Here is a 23,349-nt window from a genome sequence, read left to right as displayed (position 1 = left end):
AAGCAATTAAAGTTACATTAGCAGGAGAAGACACATAGTAAATATTTATAGGTAAACTCAGAAGATCATTAAAGCCATATTATTTAATTGCTCTTTTTATTGACTTTGTTTAAAAAAAAAATTAAACACTACAGGCAATAGAAAAAGATATCTTATGGGCCAACACAGTGGTGAGAATAAAAACATTTGGGTATTTTATGAAAGCATAGTACATTCATTATGTTCCACAGTTAAATTGTCTAAATGTTTGCTGCAAAGACATTTTCAGCATTACACTTCAGAGTTTTAATATTATTTAATGATTTCCAATTTATCAATTTCTATTTAACATTTTTCATTGCTCAGATACATTGTCTTTGAGAATTGTATCTATAATGTCAGATGTAGAAAGAAGGAAGAAAACTCTCAGGTAGTTTACCTCGAAGTCTTGTAATGAAACAGACCGAATACATAAAGTTAAGGAATAGTTCTAACTCTATAGATAGAAAAAGAACAATCTGGCATTTTATTACCTGAATCTTATGTGATTCCTGTGGAGAATCTATGCTACTGGATACCTTCAATTACCAAAGTTCACTATAGTGGATACAACACGAATTTGTGTAAGAGAAGTCCTCTGAAGATTACTAAATGGAAAGAAACTGTGGTTCAGGAAGGTCCTGGACTGTAAACAGGAGAATTGCTGGGAGACATCTCACATCTAGCCAACGTCTTTGGCCCTTGTTGGAGGCCAGGCCAGATAAACTTTTTTCTTCATTTCCAATACAGCTCCGTTTAGGTTCCCATGAAGGTAGTTGAATTTTTCCATATTTTTGATACTTTTCCTGGCTCATAAATTTTGTAATCTAATCTAAACCTGTCATGAAAGTATTGCAGCCTAACTTTAAAATTCTAACCACCAATGTTTTTATGTAAATCACTGGGAAAAATCTTCTGTTTACTCTAAGGACTCCCCTGCTGTAGTATAACTAGTTTTACTACCTGTAAAAAATGATTACAATGTACCTCAGCCCTCAGAACAGTAAGCAGTGCAGAAAAACTATTTTTAATAGATAAATTAATAAGGAAAATTATCTTTTTTCTCAGCAATAGGGAGGAAGTGGGAAACATTTAATTATTTGGTAAGTTGAGTATATGTAATTTCACCTGGTCAAATGCCAGACTGGAATATGGCAAGTTTTCAGACTCTAAAAAACTGCCACTAAAGCTGCGTAAGCTGCATTTGTCTGTAGTAAGTCATCAACTCTGCCAAAGTTTCTTAAGCCTGAAGTTAATAAAAGGGGAGATATTTTAGAGAGACAAATAAACAGTCAGGATCGTGATATATGCACATATACATACACACATAAGTACATAGATATATAAGGAGTGGGTAGATTAACTTGCTTAAATAAAATATTTCATCATTCTTAGTACTAAAAAAAGATGTAGTAATGCTGTAAAAAATTATATGGACTAATATGATTTGAATATATGGTTTGAATATATAATACCCAATAGACAACAGAGCTGTCTGATGATATCTCAGTTACATCACACTGATACTAAGTTGACTGCTCCATAGCAGTCTTTTGTCTGCTAAGATTTTTTTCAAGTAGTCTAAAGGCAGCTACTTGCACTTGGATTTAGAGTAAAAGTCTAGTCAGTGAAGGTTCATTTGCCTGCCTAGAAATAGCCTTTTGATTTGTTTGGGAGAAGACTGCTCGCTGTCCTTCCACATGAAGGAAACCACAGCTAACTAGACTGTATATTTTGGTTCAATTCAAGTCTATTTATTGTCATCCTTTTCCTGTGTGCAGTGTTGTTTTTACAAACTTTAAAGAAATTGTCGCTGATTTTCTTGTAAGTTTTTTCTAGTTATTGAGCTTTTGTTTGGTCAAAATACAACACATTGAACAAAATGGCTGAAGAAAATTCAAGCAGCTGAGGCTTTAAATGCTGCCAAAGTTTATGCTGCTTTCTGTTAACTCTTTACAATACTGATTATGAAACAGTTGTTACTAACAAAGATAAAAGCAGAAAGAAAAGGTGTATCAATATACAGCATGGAACAAAAAGCTAGGGATCTTTAGACTTTTTTTCTTGTTATAATGCACATATAAGTTTATATGTTTCTACAACTAGCATTCATTACATAAGTTTTTATTGGAATTACTCAAGGCACATTCCACAGATATCTTGTTAGCTTCAATGAGCTTGATTCTGGTTTTACATGTGGTAGTTTTATTCTGGTGCTATAGGACTGAATTTATCAAATTTCCCTCTCACACATGCTTGAAGATACTAAAGTTAGAGCCTTGTGCATCAAACGTATATGATCTAGGCACCATATTGGTCCATGTACTTCATCTTCCTGTAAATAGCTGTTTCAGCAATTGCAGAAGAGGTGCTTGATTATGATTAATATGACTGCAGTTTGTCCCTCCACAATTTGCTTTCTTCTCTGACCTGCCCCCTACCTGAATTTAACTATATTGCAAAGTAATGTAAAAGCCAAATCATTCAGCTTTCCAAAATCATTCTCTTCCTTGTTTGCTTTACTCGGTGTACAGCATTTAGAGTTGTGTGCAGCAGTGATCATTAGCTGGCATTCCATTATATTAGTCAAATTTCATAAGCAACTACATTTCTGTGCAGGATTTTTAGATTTAAACAAAAGATGCTGAAATTCAGTTAATATCCGTGCACAAATACAGTTGCTCTTCAGATAATTACTGCATTTATGTTTAGAATTGTTTACAAAAATTGTGATTTTTTTTTTTAAGTATTTTCTTAGTTTTTATTTTAGTAAATTTCATTATTATAAACTTCGAGGTTGCCAGTTCTTTGCTGTTTTCTTAGTGAACATATTTAAATATTCATCTAGTAAGTGTTTGTATGCATTAGTGTGTCCAATGTAAGACAAAGAGAAATACGTAATTCTCTACTTACTCTACTTTCTGATACTTTAGAGAGGTTTACATTTTAAATTAATGTTAAAGAATTATGATCTTGACCATGTATATAAGTAGCTGTTATAGAAAAGTGTGTTTCAATGGATGCCTTGTGTGCAAGGGATACTAGTTCTGGTTGAGTGTGGTGTCAGAAATACATTACATTTCCAGTTTCTTTATCTAACAGAACTGAGTTCTTCTCAGACAAGTAACAGAAGTACACAGCCTTAATCTTGTTCCCGTGATGCTTGTCTGAAAAATACATATGTTGTTAGTATTATATTCTGGATCATGAATCCTTGGTAAGTCTCAGACCTTTAGTAAATGTTGACCAGACCTCATCCCACCGTGAGAAAAGTGAGCTAGGTGCTCAATGGGCATCAATCATCATTTAAGACAAATCAGGTTATCAAGTCTGGCCCCCAGCTTTCTCTTCATAAGGAATGGGTCTTCCACAGGTCTGTGTTGTATGTGCTGATCATGTGCAGATGCTTTATATCTCCTATGACATGAAATACATTAACATAATGCCATTCTAAAGCAGCACTGCATCCTTCCATCCACTGCAAGTTGGCTTATAATCCTACATGGACAGAAACAGCACCATTTAAAAAAGGCAAAACTGGAGAGGATTTATATCATATCCTCAGACATAAGTGGCAGAAAAGGAGTACCTTGATGATTAGAGCTGAGTTTTAAAACACATTTGCTTAGGGAGTCTGATTTCCTTAATGCTCTAATGAGCTTTGTTATTTCTCAGTAAAAGCAGGTTGTTGATTTCCACCCACCCCAGAGAGAAAAAGCTAGCCTTTCTTTACTGCTCTTGAAATCTAAGTTTATTTTAATACTTTAGTTTTATTACATCTACTCCTAGGTTACCAGTACCCTAGCATAACATTAATTTTCATGTATAGCACTGTGTCAAGGTTTAGCAAGGAGCAGCTTCTGCTCGATAACAGGGGGAGGAGACTGCAGTGAAGGCATGGTAAAGAGTTCTCGGACTCTCCCCTGGCTTCTGGGTTCAGACCCACCTCCAGCCCGGCTGGGCCAATCTGGCGCCTCTGCCATCACTGTTTAGAGACGGGAATTTGAAGTGCTGGCAGGAGGTGTATGAGTGATACAAGATGGAGGTGACCACATGGACCCCACAATCAGAGAAGGAGGGAGGAAGGAGGAGCACTAGACCAGAGATTCCTCTGCAAGCTGTGGCGAGAATGCAAGCTGTACCGCTGCAACCCAACATTCAGGGAGTTGAGGACATCGGGATCAGAGTCCTGATCCCAGGAAGAGGGGAGGAGTAGGGAGAAGGTAGTCTTAAAGTGCTGATTGGACCCTTCATTGTTGTACCACTCTGTGTTGTTTTATGTTTGTTATGTTTTGGAGTTTTATGGTTATGCTTGGTGTTATATTAAATTATTTTCTGTTTTCTTCCCCAAACCAAGTAGCCTGGTATGTTTTGTCCTGAACCTTAAGCGGCAATTAAGCTCTCCCTGCCCTTTGGCAATCCTCAGGTCTTTGGTGCTTGAGGCTAATCGTGGTCTTTTGTTCCCTGATGGGCCTAAACCACTACACACTGTATCTCATTATGATTCACTAAAGAAATACATATCTCTGTTGCATGTAGTGTCTCTATAAATTCATGGTTGCAGAACAGCAGAACAGGTTTGAGTCCCAGGTTTTACTGAATAGTATTAGGCTTGAATAGGGAAAATTTTAGTAACATAGTACCTGCTCACATTGTATTTCAAGTCATTATCTTGTTTATAAAAATATACACATACATTTCTGCCTAAGCAATAATTATAACCCTAAAGCAACTACTGCATGCCTCACTGGAAGACAGTCTTGACTTTGGCTGTTGTCTGCATTCAGAAGGCACTTACTGTTTGTACAGTATTAAGCAAAATGCCTAAAATGCTCCCAGGCTGCTGTTTCTGGAACGATACCTGTCAAAATTCTGTCCGTGCTCTGTGCTGATGCTGCATGACTAATGCAGAGAAAAGCAGTGCCTGGCTGAATACCTCTGCCCCTAAAGTGTGCAGACCTGGACAAACATGGACTTTGAAGTCTGTAGCCAATACAGTCGATGTGAGGGCCCAATGTGGTGTACCTGTCTGTGGGCAATAAGAGCAGGTGGGGGTAAAAGCTAACTCCCACCTTCCTTTTTGTAAGCCTTTGTCCACATAGATATCTTCCCAACAGTATTGCTTAGATCTTTCATGCTGTAAATACAGTAGAGGGTCTAAAATGCAGCTGTGTGTTTGTGCTTAAGTACGTATTCTGCATGTGTTTTTGTAGCCAAATGAATTTAACTGGTGCAAAGTCTATCTTTGAGTAGCTCCTGGACTGAGTGGAGGTTTTCACTTAAAGTTTTATACAGTCAAGTGCTTACTCATGTTCAGCTTGTAGTAAAACTAACAACAAATCAGAGAACAAGTCATTCTTAGAATTTCTATGTAACTCCATAGACTTCCAGAGCTATGTCAGTTTTTGTATTGATAATGCTTTTGTTCTGTTTCCTCTCAATTCTTTAAAATCCATTTCCTCCCAAAGTTTGCAGCCCTTGCCAAAAGCTCTCCCGTGCTTCCCCCAAAGATCAGCACATTTTATGACTCCATACATGCTCTTCTCACTTGCAAAGCACGCACACCTGGTTTGCTGACCTGGGCTGTGTCCTCCTGGCCTCCCACCTCCCATTCCCACAGCTGTCCATGCCCTTCTGCTGGTGTCCTAACCCCAGGGATGGGTCCCAAAAGCCCCAGAACACCCACATGACTGGAGCAGGAGAAGGGCTGCCCATTACTGGAGATCATATGTCAAGGTTTACCAGAGACAGCGAGAGTATGTCCTGCAACGGTAATGCTTTACAACGTATTTTTCCCAGAACACACCAGCTGATATGCTCTCTCTGTCATTTTCAGAGATTCCCTTGGTCTTGTACCTCTTTGCCCTTATTTCTGTCACCTGGCTGTGGGGAGGACTGCACATGGCTTACCGGCACCTCTGGATGTTAGTCTTCTTCATCATCTTCAACAGCCTGCAGGTAAGAGCTGGCATCTTTTCCTTTGGTCCTGCTGCAGAGGCACATCTGGGGCACATCTCCACCACTCACAACATGTTTGCAGTTTGGCTTCACTAGCTGAACAATGTCCAGAAACACATTGTGATGTAGGGAAAGTGTTAATTATGTATTCTACTTATTTCTCAAATTAACATATAGAATGCATATGAAAGCAAGAGATGCATAGTTTTGAAACAATAGAAGTATAATTGCACAGATTTAATTTCATGGCTAATACACTGTGAAAGAAGACTGCTTGCTTCTGTATGATATGTGTTACTGAGATAATTATACCAGTAAAACTGAAATTTCTGCAGCCTTTGCAAAAATGCTCAGTATTTCAGTTTTCTATGTCTGTTATCTAATTAAAGAAACCCACAAAGATTTAAAATCATATAACTAATATTGAAATTTTTTCCATTATGAGAGCTGAGCCTTGAGGCTTAGCTTTTCTCTTTGAGCATACACAGTGGTACAGCAAAGATCTTTTCTTTGAAAAAATAAAATACAGGCTAGATGTTATTAGTTATATAATATTGAAATAGCCCCTTGCAGAATTTTACATACATAGGTCCTTCTGCTGGACTCAATACTGCTTTCCACACTATTGAATGCCATACTGCAAATTACAGAATTATTTACAGAATAAAGATTAGTATAATACAAGTAGGAAATTGCCTCTGATGTTTGAAAACAGTGAAATTAAGAGTAACTGAAAAAAAAATGTCCAAACCTATGTGTTTGGTGTGCAAATTCCTCTGGTGTTTTTATAAAAGAAATATCTGTGATACTATGCATTCTTTTGCATTATTAAAAATCTTTATACCTCATCAAATAGTAATTTAAAAGATGTATTTTCACAAAAAGGATTTATTTTAGTTTTGATTTCAAAAAGTGGGAGTTTCCTTAAGCAGCATTGTAATGTTTTAAAAAAGGTTTTTTATCATACATAGATAATTTTTTTAAATTATGGGAAAAAAGTAGCTTTCTAATATATTTAATTATTTGGTATATGTTCTCATGTAACTGTTCTGTATATGTTGGCATTTATTGGCTCAAGTGAGTTACAGTGGTGTTTTCCTGTGGTTAGGTTCACTGTAGTGGTTGCCTACAGCATAGATATGAAATATCTATGAGGCTGCAGGATTGGCAGTAATACAAAAGCACGTTCTCTCCCTTCCTCTTTCCCTGCAAAAACTCAGAGCACAGGCAAACTCTCATGGGAGTTTCAGCACTGCAGCTGAAACTATTACCACTTTATACGGAAATTTAATGCAATTATATAAAGTGTAAATATGTGGTGGTGTTTGCATATGTACATGTAGATACACATATGTATTTTTATATAGTCTTCCTTATTGTCTCTCTGCAAAGAATTATTACTAGAAGCTGATCTGAGTTTGTGTTACACAGATCTATCTCATATACAAATTTTTTAAAACAGTAGTTTGCTGTAACTGAGATTTTGTGGCAGAGGTAAAACAGTGCAAAACCACTGTAGTATGCATGGATACTTCATTTAAAATGAAATTACTTTATTTTCAGTGCATATTTAGAGAAGGGGGATATGAATGTTCTGTGAAAATTACCGCTTTTGGCCGAGTGTTGACTGTTTTGTAATTGCCAGAAGAGATTTTGTATTAGGCTACTTCACATGACTTGAAGGTTCATTTTATTCAAGTAAAGTTCAAAACCATAGAATTATTGTTATTTTTATTAACGTTGCCAATTTCAAGACACCAATTCATGCAATAGAATGAAGAGGTAAACCACAATGTTGAAAAACAGTTGTATAAAATAGCAGGCCCACAAGGTCTTTGGGGGATTTATTGCACTAGTGTGGTCAATTGCAGGTAATATGGAAAACATAGGTGTTAAAGTATACCTAGAATAAGCATAGAATCATAGAATGGTAGGAGTTGGAAGGGACCTTTAGAGATCATCTAGTCTAATCCCCCTGCACAAGCAGGTTCATCTAGATCAGGTCGCATAGGAACAAGCCCAGGCATGTCTTGAAGCCCTCCAAGGAAGGAGACTCCACAACCCCTCTGGGCAGCCTGTGCCACTGCTCCGTCACCCTCACAGTGAAATAGTTTTTTCATATGTTTAAGTGGAACTTTTTGTGTTCCAGCTTCATCCCATTACCCCTTGTCCTGATGCTGTCTACTATAGAAAAAAGGGATGTCCCAACCTCCTGACACCCATCCTTTAGATATTTATAAATATTAATAAGATCTCCCCTCAGTCTCCTCTTCTCCAGACTAAACAGCCCCAGTTCCCGCAGCCTTTCCTCATGTGAAAGATGTTTCAGTCCCGAGATCTTCCGGACGCCTACTACACTTTATAATTTTTTCAGGGGTATTATAATTTCAGAAATGTTTCCACTATAATTTCATGCAACTGAAAGACTACATTTTTCTGTTTACATGGTTTTGATACTCAATAACCTGACATAAGTAACTTTCACTATCAAGAGCTATACTTTCCTGTCTACTGTATCCTACAGCAGGTCATGCACAAAGATCAAATGCACTTTATTGACAGGTGCCTTTCTAAGTCCTGAATTACATCTTCACCTCCAATAAGGCAGCTGGGAAATATGTATTCAGAAACTTCCAGATCTTTCAGAGGAGCTAGGAAATTAAAGAATTAAAAGCCCTCAAATACTACAGGTTTCGGTCTCCATTAGCTGGCTTGCCTTATGTTGTCATCGCTGTGCAACACTATGCACGGAGCACAACCTTAGTTTTAAACTTATGGTGATGCTGGACTGAACACAATGGCTTTCTGCCCATAATTCTTGCTTTGACTACCAACATGAGCAACTGCTTCACCAATAGATATTGTCTCTTTTGCGCTGGGATCAATTCATTTGGCTTCTTGCCCTAACGGTGAATGACAATATCTGTGGAATAACTGTAGTTGTCAATCAACCTGCAGTTTTTATTTTTGTTTGTTTATTTTAATAGTTGACTATCTTAAGTGCTTTGTAAATCTCTACAATAAAACAAGTGTAAAAAAATCATTTCCTGGAACACCCTCACATTTTTAAATAACTGTCCCAGATACATCTTTCACCTGTTTTAAAGTTACCATTATCTAATCAGGAAAGAGGAAACCTGACAGGTGACTCGGGTGACCAGACATATAGCATGAAATGAAAAACAGGGAAGGAACAAGACAATTTACAGTCTGTACGTTTCCTTAATCTATGCTGTTCAACAAATAACTAGATACACAAAATTGACTTATTCAGAGAAATTTTCATTATGCAAGCTCTTTGTGTATAAGAAAATTATGTCTTACGGATACTGACCGAATGGTGATCAAATGAGGGTTTTACTGTAAGCAAGTATAGCTTTAAAGCTTTTTTACACCTCACTCCCACTAACAATGGTCTGGTCTCATAGAGTACTCACTCTCTGCTGAAGGCCTTCTGGCCTGCAGGCTTTTCAGAGCCAGGTTCATCTGCAAAATGAACAACTGTCTCCCTTGTCCTTAGAAGCTTTTATCTCAACCTGGCTAATTGGGAATGGGAGATGAATATGGGACTTAAAAGAGAGTAACACATTTTCATAATGATCTCGAGAGGAACTAGCTGTCTTTCAGTGAATGCTGTTGGTATCTCATTCCCATGTGTTAGATCTTTATCAGCTTTAAGAATTAATAATGATTGTTAAAGCAGGATCATTTAAGCCATTAAAGATTGTTTTGCCATTTATTGTTGGGCATTTCTGTTATGCAACATGCCTTCTTTCAGCTGGAAAGCAATTTAGTGTTCACTAAGAGCTTTTCTCCAACAAGAAAGGGAACATTAAATAGTTTACAAGAAACAGAGACTTGCTTCCCTGCTGCTCAGGAGCTACAGACCATGTAAACAAAGCAGAATGTGACCTGTTAAAAAGTGTTGGACATCCAAATGGATTCAGTTCAGGATATTAGAAGGACATTGCATGTTATCCACTTTTTGTTTAGCCCTCATGACGAACAATTCCTAGGAAATGCACTTGATAGAAAAATACCTACTAAGGACAAATTGTTTCCGAGCACTTCCTGCAGGAAATGGTTCCCATCAGAGAAGAGTTTATACTATGAGTTATTCTAGAGTACAGAGGGGAAAGCAACCCTTTCACTGTAATGCCAGGAATAAACATGCAAAATGCTGTATGGTGGGACAATAGCTGATTTACAAAATAAAAATAAATTTAGAAAAGCAGGAAAGGAAAAGGACAAGAAGCATGTTTGGGATATCTGATATCTGTTGATCTGCAGTATGCTTCTGATTATCCTATGCAGGCAGCATCTGTGTCACAGAAACATAGTCCATGCTCTCATTCAAAATGTCTTGGCTACTCTTTTAACTTACAAAACCAAGAGGAACATTTACTTCTTTTCTTTACATGTGATTGCCTCTGTGGATTGATTCACAAGGTATTTGCTGGGGTCAGGAGTGAAAGAACAAGCTGTTGTCTTATGTTCTCTATAACCTCTAGGATTTCACAAGCTGTTTTGCATATGCTATACTCATCTAAGCTATCTCTGTGCTTTTCATGCAATTATGAGGTGTTTCTGGTTTATATAGCTGATATCATCAGGAGCATATTTGCCCTTTGATGGATTCAAAGTTCAGTGGGTGGATCTCTTCTCCTTGTTGGCCTAAGGGTTGGGATGAGGCTTCAGACTCATTCTCAGGCTCTTCTCTGCAGCAGACTTTCTTAGCATAATCTTGATTATTCCCTGCCTGTATTTCCAGCAAACTGCACTGCAGACCCTAGGACATCATTTTATAATTTAGCATGTATCTACATTGCAAAATACAAAGTATTAGATACTCTGTAGTGACCCTTGTAATGGTTTCCTGTACCTAGTGATAAGCCCCATCATGCCCTAGCCCCAACAAGAAATCAATTTATTAAATAAATAATTTTGATTCAAAGCCAGTACCAGAACTCCATTTTTTGACAATTTGAATTCAGGAGAAATGTAAATCAAATCTGGGAGATATCCTGTTATTAACCACAGCATTAAAAAAAATCTTGTGTAGTTGTTTTGGTTGATGTAGATAAGGGTAAAATGTCTTTATGTGTTCTTTTTTTGAGCACATCAAGGTTATTCCTGTCTACATAATGACCAACAGTGTTACATATGAAATACATCTTCTCAAGAAACAGAGGAAAAATCTGGATGTAAGAATCGGCTGGTGGTTTTCCAAACTAGGCAAAATGGCTGACTTACCTAATACAACAGTTTTTAAAAATCAGCTTATTTGTACAGGATTACAATATGATTCAGGAGTTCAGGTTCATTTGAAAAGCCTATGGTACCTTTAACAAGAAATATGAATGTACCTGGGATTATACCTGGAATTGTTTGGGGTAGATGTGGTTCACCAGACTTCGTTAATTAAAATTGCAGAGGCAAACCAGAACAGGAGCAAGGGCTACCTCAAGTACCAGTAAAGTGCAGTAAAGTAGATTTTTATGCTGTTTCTGGGGGTTTGGATTCTCTTCAAGATTTACTATATCTGGAAGGAAAGAAAATAGTATATTCAGAACATAGTATACTCAGCACAGTTAATTAATTTAGAAAATGAACAGAAAAGCAGTCGAAAAAAAGGTTATTTTTGTTAAAGTAGAAAACCCCAAAGGTTTGTTCAGTATGTGCATTTATTTAAAATTTTTAAAAAAGAAATAAGAAGAGCTAATACAAAGCACATAAAGAAAGCTTGTCACTTTTTGTCATCATCAGATAAAATTCTGGAATGCCATCCTGTTTGAGCAATAGCACTGATATGTGTGGTTGCAGCCATGCAAACATATAAAGCCATCCAAGTTACTTGATTATTCAGTGAATCAAGGCAATGCAAAATTGAATTTTATATCCCCTTCTCTATGTATATTACTTTCTTCTTAGAATTTTCTGTGTCCCTACTTACCATCCTAAACATACTCCAATACATGATTACTGTCCTGATTTATGAAATTATGGCAAAATATGCTCTTTACCTATTCACGTCCTTTCATAATGGACCCCAAATCAGTCTATAGCTGAAGACAAAACAAGGGAAAAACTGTGCTGTTTCAGTTAAACAAAGGAAGCATTGTTAAGTTGTAACTAAGTATGTCTTAAATATATATAGGAGAAACTGATGTCAGAAGAGAGTAGCTTGTATCTAAAGCTGTGTTTGTGATGATAAATATACATGATAATACATAATAAAACTGAAAAAAGTACAGAATAAAATAGTGTACTCAAGCAGACTTTGGCTTACTGATTTTTTAACCAATTGTCAATCAAAAACCTTTAGAGAGTGTTTCAATCCATTGCCCAGTTATAACAGAAAAACATGATCATAGCATATTATTTTTTAAAACCAATGTAATCATTAAAAAGAATTTTAGGTGTTTCAGCATCTCTAAAGCCCATTCAGACATTCTTGAGGAACATTACATGAAAAATGTATTTCAGGAAAAATTTCTAACCACTCTAATATTTTTTTGAGGATTCAGATGACAAAATGGTTTTAACTATTCCCCTTGGAAAACATTAGTAATAGCAAGAATTATGTAGTACCGAACAAGCAAGAAATGTAACTATAACACATACTGCTTCAATTAGTGAAGGTACATCTACTGTAATACCCAGATCCATGGGTCTGAAAGGGTTTCTTCCAAAGGTGCTTAAAAACCTGGCCATGTAGTTGTGGGCCTATTTTTGAAAAATTGTGATGCCTGAGGATAAATGTAATGGCAGCAAAAAGGAAAACATTACTTTCAAATTTTAGGAAGGCAGAGTATGACTTAAGGAAGATTGTGGCTACTCCTCTAAGTAAAATGGAACTCCTCTTGGAAATGAGACAAAGCACATTCCAGACTTCACCATGAGGAACTCAGCCAATGGATGGAATTATCATGTCTATTCACTAATCAGAGCTCGTGAAGCCACACTTGGAATGCCCCACCCAATTTAGGAGTCTCCAGTTCATGAGGTGTATAGAGAAACTGGAAAGGATTCAAGGAGGACTACCATGGTGGTCAGAGGCCTGGAGTGCATGTCCTGGGAAAAGCAGCTGAAGGAGCTAGGTTTATTTAGTCAGGTGAAGAGAACACCAATGGAAAATGTAATCGTAGCATGCAAAAATTTTAAAGGCAATTAAAAAGATGACAATGTCATTTTCTTCCCCTCTACTGTTTTCAAAGTGCTAGGCAATAACAACAGGGCACATGGCCAGGGGAGGTTCAGACTGAACATTGTAAAAAATAATTCATTAGGAGGAATGACAGAACACGAAATGTTGCCAAGAGAGGTTTGGGATCTCCACTGTTGCAGGGTATTAAAGTTGGACTAGACAAAGCCGTGCTAACCTGATCAGTGGACTAGCCCTCTGAGTGTACTGAATGACCTTCAGCAGTCCCATCCAGAAAGTTTTCCTGTGGTTCTCAGATTTGACGTGAGAAGCTCTGTTCTCAACCTATTCATTGTGATATATAGAGAAACAAAACCAGCCACATGACACTGAGGTCATGAGCTTTGAGAGAGCATTAAATATTTCAGAGCTAATGATAAAACCCAAAGACCTGGAGATTATATAGACAGGAAAGTTTAGGTAAAATAATAGCCATCTTTAGGCATTACTTTGGAGACATGGATTCAGTTTCTTGTGTTTCAGCACTGCAGACTGATCTCTGCATACATATTTTCATGTTGAACATCATTACATTATGAAGACTGATCTGAATGTTTCTGTGAAAAAAATGCATGTGAAGTTTTCTGTAGGAGAACCATTCTCTTTTCCTCCACCCACTCACTTATTGCACAAGAATCCTCTATCATGTATAAGCCTGATATTTCACCAGTATGAGAATGATGTTTTCTCTTTTTCTTCATAATAAATACAGATGAGTCCTTGTTTAAGGGTTTGTAAAACTCATCTTAAAAAAATAATTATCTTTATTTTATATGTAGCTTCAATGTCTTCCAAGCAAGTATTACAGAAAGAGTGTATTGCATTACTGTTTTTCTCTCTCGCAGTTTCATTATTACTCAACATATTAGAGATGCAATTTTAGAAGAAACCATGAACAGTAAGATGTCATTCTGAAATGGCAGGAATTCAGTAAAGACTAACTTCATTCGCTTTTTTTCTGAGGTCTTATATGCAACACAAAGCTTCAAAACTCTAAAACAACAGACCACTTTTCTCAAAGCAGTGTCAAAATCATCTTGAAACCATCAGTGAGACCAAATCTTGACAGCTTTTTTTAATAGTATTTTGTAAAAATTTTTCTTTTTACTCTACATGCACATAAACTCCAAATGTATATTTTCCAGTGACGACAAAGCAATTCTCTAAGGACACTTGATAATTATTTTGCTAGTTTAGGAAATAGTGAAATGAGTTGTCCACACTAAGTCAGAGTTAGCCCAAAGAAACTGTTCAATGGACTCTATTTAGAAACATTTTCTTTTAAAGAAGTGTCATTGTGGACTCGAACAGGTCATATTAAGAATAAATAGGTGGTAGTTTGCCAAAATAAACAATGACTTCTTGAAACAGTAACATGATATGAAAATAGAGTTTGCTTTTGGAACAGAGTAAGCAAAAAGTCCGTGAAATAAAGCTGGAAGGCATCTGGACATCAGCAAAATCTTGTTTGTGTCACAATGTAGATTGAGTTATAACTAATATACTAGATATATTGTGATTTTATCAACTCTACTGCTGTTATTTAGACATCAGTTTTATAATTAAAGATCAAATACTTAAAGATATGATAAAAATCTACCTTGGTTATAGTACAGTTAGGCATATTAGTCCAAGCTATTAGGTGCTAATCTAAATGGAAAAAAAAAGGAAAACCTGCTCAACTCTTAGAGGGATATTTGATACAAACACAACAAATTTGGAGAGGTAAGAGTAGAGGAAAGAATATGGGAAAAACAATATGGAAAAAATAAAAAAATAATAATGTTTCATCTCAATACTAATCTTCACTTGCATTTTCATTATGACCATGGCTGAAAAAAATGTTAATGTAACGGTTATTGGTGATTTAGTGGACTGATGTACCATATAAAACAAAATGATTTTTAATCTGCCACATGATTCAACAGGACTTATATGGGATTCAATAACATTAAATGCAGAATTGTGCACTAATATACTAACAGTGAAAGAATTTCTTCTGTACGTCACTAAGTTAGAGAAGTACAAACTGAGATGGGTGTATTGCTTCATCTCAGGACAAATGCAAATCACCAGTACGATACAGGATTGACAAAAGCAAACACAATGCTAATGTTGTACCCAACAGCAGTTTGAATGCCACTGTAAAAGGTACTGGTGACACATTGTTTGAGATCCTATGGGCACTTCTGAGCCCATTGGTCCAAAAGATGAATTCTGTATATGATAGAAAAAAAGAAAAACAAATTAGATGTTACCAGGGATTTGAAAGTCTTATTTCAGAAGCCTGAGAGTGTTTTACATGTCAGCAGTTATCTGCTGTCTGTGTGCATACTCGCCTTGATCCCGCAACTGTATAATCACAATAGAGTTATACTGCACACAAAATAATGTATCCTGTCTCTCAGCAGGCATTTTTTAGAGATATCAGCCCTTTCTCAGAACAACTTTTTGAGTTCCAACACCTTGGTTCTGCTTAAGAGGTAAGGTGATGTGAGGGCATAATGAAAGCACTGAGCATCATTTTCAAAGGTATTTTCACTGACTGTATTACTAGCACAGTGTTCTGCCAGTTGTGATTTATACGGGCAGTTAAACGTCTAACCTGCTCTGAAACATTGAGTGTGATTGTGACCTCATGCCGTTAATTCTTGGAGATTTTTCAGTATTTCCTTCTGTTAACAAAAGGACTGTGAATTTAAGGGACATGTTAACTGCACTGTCCTACATTCATTCAAAAATAAGTTTGTTTGAAATTATTTAAATACAATGTTGCTAATGTTTTGGTTTTGTACTGAATTTTTGTGATGGATTTTTTTCTCCAAAGGGGAATATGTCAACAGTTAAATGTGAGATCTGAATATAGTAGCAACTCTCTCAGGAAGTTTTCCAATGCATGTGAGGACTGAAAACCATTTGTGTTTGGAAAGAGTTGAGTAACTGTGAAGCTGGAGCTAACCACAGTTGGCTCAAACTTGCTAAATTGTGTTTTCTTTATTTTGAGCAAAATGTCAAGTGTTGCTCTTTTGCCTTTGCTTTGACAAAGGTCAATTGGATTTTAAAAAGCACCAAATCAACTAACACCATCAGCTGATGATTTGTTTAAGTCTTCGTATGTGTTGTTTTTCTGTTACAAAAATCATGAAAAGTTTTAGTGACAAAGATATCTGAAATCCTCAATTGCAAAACTGAGAACCACACTGGTATTTTCACTTTGATCTTTATATGTCTTCTTAAAGGAGAACAGAAGACTTAGTTTTGAGTTTATGCTGAGGCAAAAGAAATGCAGAGCTTTTCAAATCTTTTCCTGGGTATCGTCTTATTTTCCTTGTGTGTGCATGTGTGTCTGGATAAAACACATCATCTACTAAAGACTTCTTAACCTGATTGTGCTTAAAAAAAGTGTAACAGGGAAGCAGTATAACATTTATACTAGAATGTGTTCAGATACCCTGCATACTCAGGAAAAGATTTTGAAAGCTCTGCATTTCTTATGCTTCAGTACCCTCTGGACAAACCCTAGATTTATCATTTCATTTTCATCAGTGAACAAAAAAGGTTTAGTCACATTCCTCACTCCTCACCTCTAGCCACCCAAACTAGTACGCTCCTTTCTAAAGGCTTCTTGTGTGGTCAGTAAAGAGAGAATTGTGATTCCAGAGGATGTTTTACCAGACACATGTGAGATTCTTGCTTTTTTATTACTTTGTTCCCATCTGTGTGGGTTTTTTTCAAAAAAGTTATATCTAGATATTGCATACATTTAAAACAAAAATTCTGCAAGCAACCATTCTGGTACTTCTTTGCCTCTCTCAGAACTTTTTTTTTAGTTTTCAAGACCAGATTGGGTGGGGCTTTGTGCAACTTGTCTAGTGGAAGGTGTCTGTGTCCTTGACGGAGTTAGAAGTAGTTGATCTTTAAGATACAACCCAAACCATTCTAGGATTCCATCATTTTCTTAATAAGAAAAAGATAATCTCAGAAAGTCAAATAAATCATATGAATCCACATTTTCACAGGGACTTTCCTTTGCAAGTACAGTGTAGATGTCAATGGAAGCTGCGTATGTTGTAGTGAGGTCATTCTTAGACCAACGGAAGTTTTTCTTAAAAATCACTGTAGAAATAGACTAAAAAGTAACTTGTCCAAGATCTAGCTATGTGTGCTGAAATTATGCTTGAAGTTAATTGAAAAACAATGAAACTATCCTACTTTGCTATATGACACATGAAAACCAAGTGAGAAAATGTCTTTGGGGTAGCCCTTAAATGTTTTAGAAATATTTAAAGTTACAAAAATTTTTATAGTTTTGCACCTCAGAAAACACATTTGTAGAAAAACACAGATCTTATCTGAGGTAATTGGTGAAACTCACAGAAATTTGAAGATACAGAAAATGACAAACTTGGGAAATGCAGTATTTTCACTAATGCAAATTTTAAGTCCATATACTGTAAATAAATTTAAAATCACTCACAATCAGTCATTTTCTGCTTGTGAAAACTATCACAATTGCAAACATCAATATAGTATCTTAAAAATGAAGAATAAATTATTTGCTAGTGGTTATTCTTTTTTTTTTTTTAGTTCACTTGACCTGTAAGTAGTTATATCTACTCTAGAGCAACATGAATTACAAGCCTGTCAATCTTCAGAGTACCTTCCTGAGATGGGTACTATCATCTCTGCTCTATAGAAAGCTGGAATAAAAACCGTGGGAAGATAAATGACTTGCATAGGGCCAGTATATTTGCTAATACAGGAATCAGTTTTGATGACTCCTACATTTCAGGTTTGTGCTGTACATTTCAGGTTGTTGCTGTACATTTCAGGTTGTTAATCCTTATTACTCGTAATCTCTTATTCTGTATTGACACTAGAACTTTATTTTTCAATGGATTATATATTCTAAATGGAAGCCACATTTATTGCTAGCAGTTCATTAATTTCCTGTAACAGTAGAAGAAGCTGTGGGATGAATGATTTTCTAAATAAAAACCCTCCTGTTCCTGGAGACATCTCTTTTTGGATTGCTTCAGATTGCCACCTTCCTTTCCATTGGCAAAAAGCATTAGCACAGACTGTTTAGTCACTTTGCTAACACAGATTGGCTTAATGTGGGGCTTTTTTGTTATTGTACAAAAATAAAAAAATATAAAATAAAAATAATAAAAAATACAAAACCAAAAAAAGAAATGAATCCCAGGATTGTAGTTATATCTTTCTACTAAGAATTTGATATCTGTATGTGCATTGTATATTTCGAGCCATCTAGAGTGTTCAAAGATTATTTTTATTAGCTTTATCCACACAAAACCAAAGTTGTACTGTATGTTGCAGCTTTTTTAAAATGTGTTTAAATAAGTGTTAAATGGTTCAGTCAATTTTTATTTAAAAAATAGTATCTGTCATCTCAGTACTCAAAGACTTTGCGTAGAATTGTGGAATGGAATGGAATGGAATGGAATGGAATGGAATGGAATGGAATGGAATGGAATGGAATGGAATGGAATGGAATGGGATGGAATGGAATGGAATGGTCTTGCAGTTTTTGGTTTAGGTGTGTTTTGTTGGAGACTCCATCCTGTGCCACTGAGTAATCTCATTACCAACACTGCTGAGCCAGAGGATCAGAAATTAATTTCATATAGTCCTGTAACTTTACTACTGAATCAAGGAAGGCAGTATGTAAGATTACTGTACCCTCTTCTCCTAAATGGTGACATTAATCTCATATCATATCCTATGAGATAATTTCTTTAGCAAACTGAGTAAAATATCAATTTCAATGACATAACAAGAACATAGAAAAACAATATTTTCATTGAAAGTCAAATCTTTCTTTCAGCACATTCCACAAACATTGGAGAAGGTGTAATGATATTTATTTATTTTCTTTACCAAAAGTGTCTGTGTGACCTTAAAGCATGAGTGCTGTATTTTCGGGCTATCATTTGAAATGCATCCCCTATGTGGAATGATACAGCTAATCTTAAATGGACATAAAGCACATCTGCCTTGGAGCCAAGAGTAATACAAGACTGTCAACAGAAATGCAGAGCCAGGGAGCTCAGTGATGGGAGGAAAAGCCTCCAGGCTTGGGCTCAGTACTGCTTAGTAGACTACACTGCTGTTTACTCGGCTCATCCACGACACTGCTCACATGATGACTCTGAATAAACTCTTCCTTAGTGTCCTCTGGGTTAGTCATTCAGTTGGATCATGTTTTTGTTTTGTGTCAAGTTTTATTCTACATTAAAACTTCACTTTCATGTGTACGATTAAAGTTTACTAAATAACAGATGCTTTGGGAAGTGCCTTTTTGCACAAAGTCTGTTAATATCTAACAAATTAGACTATAATTATCACAACAGGCATGCCACAAACATCTGCAAAACATAATAGTCGTGCCTATACAATATATTAATGATTTATAAACCCTTTAGAAACCATGTAATAATAGAATCTTGGAATGGATTCCAACAATTATCTCAGAATCCATGGCTATTAATGATTACAGCTGCTAGGAGTCCATTTACCAAGCATAAAAATGCTTTGCATTGGTGACATTCTTTTATAGGCCAATGTATCACCAACCATTAAATGGGGTTTTTTTTTGACTGGCAACTTGTCTTACTTTTATACTTATACTAGACTTTATTATGGCCTTTTGTTTGCCTACTGAAGTTGCAGTGGTGTGTATGTGTGATACCCATATGTGAGATGAAATCATAATTTACAATTCTTTTTCTGTTGTTTTCAGCAGAGTTTAAAAATCAGTACTACAGGTATTTAAAAACAAAAAAAAAAGTCCAGGTAATTCCTTTAAAGTTAAGAATTTCAGTTTAGCCACCATTCAATTTTTACAGTAAAGGCAATATATAGCTAAAGTATGACACAAAAGAAATGCATATTTTTTACTTAGTTCCTATTGCTAGGTATACTCTTCATGGTATGTTTGTTCTTTTTAATGGAGGAAAAAAACCCATATCTCATCTTTGCCACACATTTTACATCTAATAGTGTAATTTTACATCTAATTTTACGTCTAGTTTTACACCCAGTAATTCATTACATATGAAGCTTAACCTAATGCTATGTGAGTTGTGCTGCAAGTAACTACTTCACTGTGAGGTTGATGGAGCAGTGTAACAGGCTGCCCAGAGGGGTTGTGGAGGTCTTCAAGACCTGCCTGGACACGTTCCTATGTGACCTGATATAGGTGACCCTGCTTCTTCAGGGAGGTTGGACTAGATGATCTCTAAAGGTCCCTTCCGACCCTACCATACTATCATTCTATGATTATAATTATTAATGATGTGAAACAACACTGTCACACCAGCCTATGAGACTTCTAGTACTTGCCTATGTAGCTGGGTTCTATAGGATTTACATTTGACGTGCTTAGCATAAAAATGCTTCAAAATCCATCTGCCTAGCAAAGTTTCTCTGTCTCACTTCAGAGTTTCCTACTAGTTCCCTCAGGAGATTGTTTCAACTTCTCATCATGCTTTTTATTACTTGCTTATCAACCCATCTTTTCCACTAACTTCTGCAAGGAGCCAAAATGCTGTTATAAACCCATGATTATATGCCGTTGATCTGGAGGTGGAAGCTTACTCAGGTCTATGTTCCCAGTCTGGTCTGACCTGTAAGTACCTTCAGGTTGGTGGAGCTCACCTCCATGAGCTGTCTCTACTCCTGGTTGTGTGGGCAGGAGGAGGGAGGTTAGAAGTCCTTCTCCTATCGTTGACTAGAGGATGGATAATGGCAGAATTGGTAGCTGCTCTTCTGTGACTAGGGACAGGAAAGTGCAAAGGAAGAAAAGTCAAAAAGTACTAGAGTAAAAAAAAAAAACCAAAACAGTGAAAGGCTTCTTCCAGCGATATGCACTCTTCTTGACTGGCCATGCAGCTCTGAATTTGGCAGCTCTCTGTGTTTGCTTTACATTGGGCTTCACTGTGCAGCCAAGACAGCTCTGTCAAACACTTTGGGTGGTTTTGCAATGAGAAAACACGATACTGCAGTGCCAGCAGTTATTGCCATACAAGGGTGCTGGGAAAGAATAGGCAGTGATCTGCAGCCCTCACACAAAGAGAAGACCTCAAAAGGACATATATTCCATGCTAAGTAATAGGAAAAACTAAGCTACAATAAAAATCAAAACAACAGCTGAGCAGCTTATTACTTTTTGAAAAGTCCATCCTTCAACAGCTCCCATCAGTTTTTCCTCTTAAGAAATGCTCCACAGATAGCACGAATGGGTCACACAGCCAGATCATATCCAAATTTTTCTGTTTAGTGCTGCAAACATATCTTAGGTCACTTCTGGCATTAATCCATTAGAGAGAATTTCCAAGAGGGAAAGTAAGTTCTTGTTTTCCAAGTACAAGAAGAACCAACAAGTTAAAATGTGTTTCATGACTTACACTATCTGTTGCTGACAAACAGTAAAGCTGCATTCCTGAAGAGTTTGATAAACGTACCAAGGCATGGAAATCAAGTGTTCCAATTGTTTAGTTTTGAAAGAAAGATATGTATTTGATATTACATTGGCATGCATTGACATACAAATCAGATTTTTATAAGCAGAATAATAGGGAAATAACTAAATACTGCAAGGCCATTACCCTCCCAAGCATTGTTCTTCTCTCAAAAGTATGGAGTGAGCCATGTTTAGAATTAGCCAATGGAATTGCTTCAGTGTTCATTTCATTCTCTTTCTATTTTCTGCAGAGTTCCTTTTTTTGTTGTTCACATCTTAGAAGTGGTATTTCTGTCTGAATCTATTTAGAAAGCCCTGCTAGAAATTTTTGTGCCAATGATTGTCCTTTAAAAAGAAGTTGTAACCCACAAATGCAAATTCTAGAAAGCTTTAGAACTGCCATTGCTAAAAAAAATCCTCAAAAGTTTCTAATACAAGGCTGGCATCATACCCATATTTAGTGTGTGTTTTTAATTTTATTTTGAGTGACACTCCCTAAGTTTCATTAACATTAGAGGTATATTTTATTTGTCCAAAGATTTCTCTTCTTGCACAGACTAGGGGTAAGGATGGGGGGAGGAAAATCAGCTCATTGTCTCAAGCCAGGAAGTAAATTATTTCAATGGCAGAGCCAAATATATTATTATATCTCCACCTACTCTTGTTCACCTACTTGTCAGATATGGGAGGACATCTAGTCCTTATTCTCACTTTTGCCCACGTTTCTCTTTTTTTTTGAGGAACATCCCTAACTAAAGCAATTTTAACTTCCTGCTTTATAAATAAGACTTGCCTTCTGCTGTGTCTGAAGCTGTGGAAAGGCAGTAAATTTCTGCAGTAAATTTCTACAGTAATTTTCATTAAAATCGAGGGGAGCAAGAAGTGTAAATTGCTGACAAGTTCCTATGAGTATCATTTAGTAGCAAGGCCTGTTAAATAAGACCTCTACTTCTGAGACAATCAGATCTCTCTGCCAAAATAACTACTGGTAGTAACTTACATATGTATTATTCTGGACAGAAAAAGTCATTGTAAGGTACATCCTGAGGCCTAGTTTTAACCAAGGGAAGGCTGAAAATGGTGAGACTTTATTTGGTTCCTTATAAGCAGTTCTTTATGACTGCAGCACTGTAACTAGTGGCAGCATCTCCAAAAAGACTTCCCCAACAGTCAGAGAATGTTGGAGTATACAAACACCTTATTCCCACTAGACTTGCCCTAAAACACCCAACCAGCAGTTATGGAAAATAATTTTATCAGTAACTCACAATCCTTGGGTTCCCTCCAAGCCAGATTTTTTTGAAAGCTTCTTGTGTTTATTGATTCTGAACTTGTATCAGTTAGTTGCAGTTTTTCTCTTTTATGGCATTGCAGAGAAATGCTGATAAACATTTGGTCTATCCAAATTCTCAGATTATCACAGAATAACAAGAAATAACAGTAGGCATAAGAGGGATTACAAGACTAAAAAAGTCAATTAAAGGGAAAAAAAATGTTATAACAATAACCAGTATCCTTAACTCATCAGTTCGAGATTTTCTATAATAACAAGTAAAAGTTCAGCAATAAACACAAAGTTAGTTTCTCTCTTTTGACTCTTCCTATCTGTCAGTCTTGACTTTCAAATCCTTGTTTCATTTCACTCTGTGTATTTTTCATTAATATACATAAGCACAAACTACTG

At 36.3% G+C, this 23,349-nt stretch overlaps 1 protein-coding gene across 1 annotated transcript in view; it reads left to right on the top strand.

Moving 5' to 3' along the window:
- ADGRV1 (adhesion G protein-coupled receptor V1) overlaps positions 1-23,349 on the top strand; it is a 270,716-nt gene that overhangs the window by 227,956 nt on the left and 19,411 nt on the right. Inside the window, exon 88 of the mRNA XM_062018552.1 lies at positions 5,855-5,976. Coding sequence (XP_061874536.1) covers positions 5,855-5,976 — 122 coding nt within the window. The remainder of the gene's footprint in view (positions 1-5,854; positions 5,977-23,349) is intronic.

This window comes from Colius striatus, chromosome Z (assembly GCF_028858725.1).
Source record: "Colius striatus isolate bColStr4 chromosome Z, bColStr4.1.hap1, whole genome shotgun sequence".
Taxonomy (NCBI): Eukaryota; Metazoa; Chordata; class Aves; order Coliiformes; family Coliidae; genus Colius; species Colius striatus.
The sequence above is the reverse complement of the archived record's forward strand: the minus strand, read 5'-3'. Positions and strand labels throughout refer to the sequence as shown.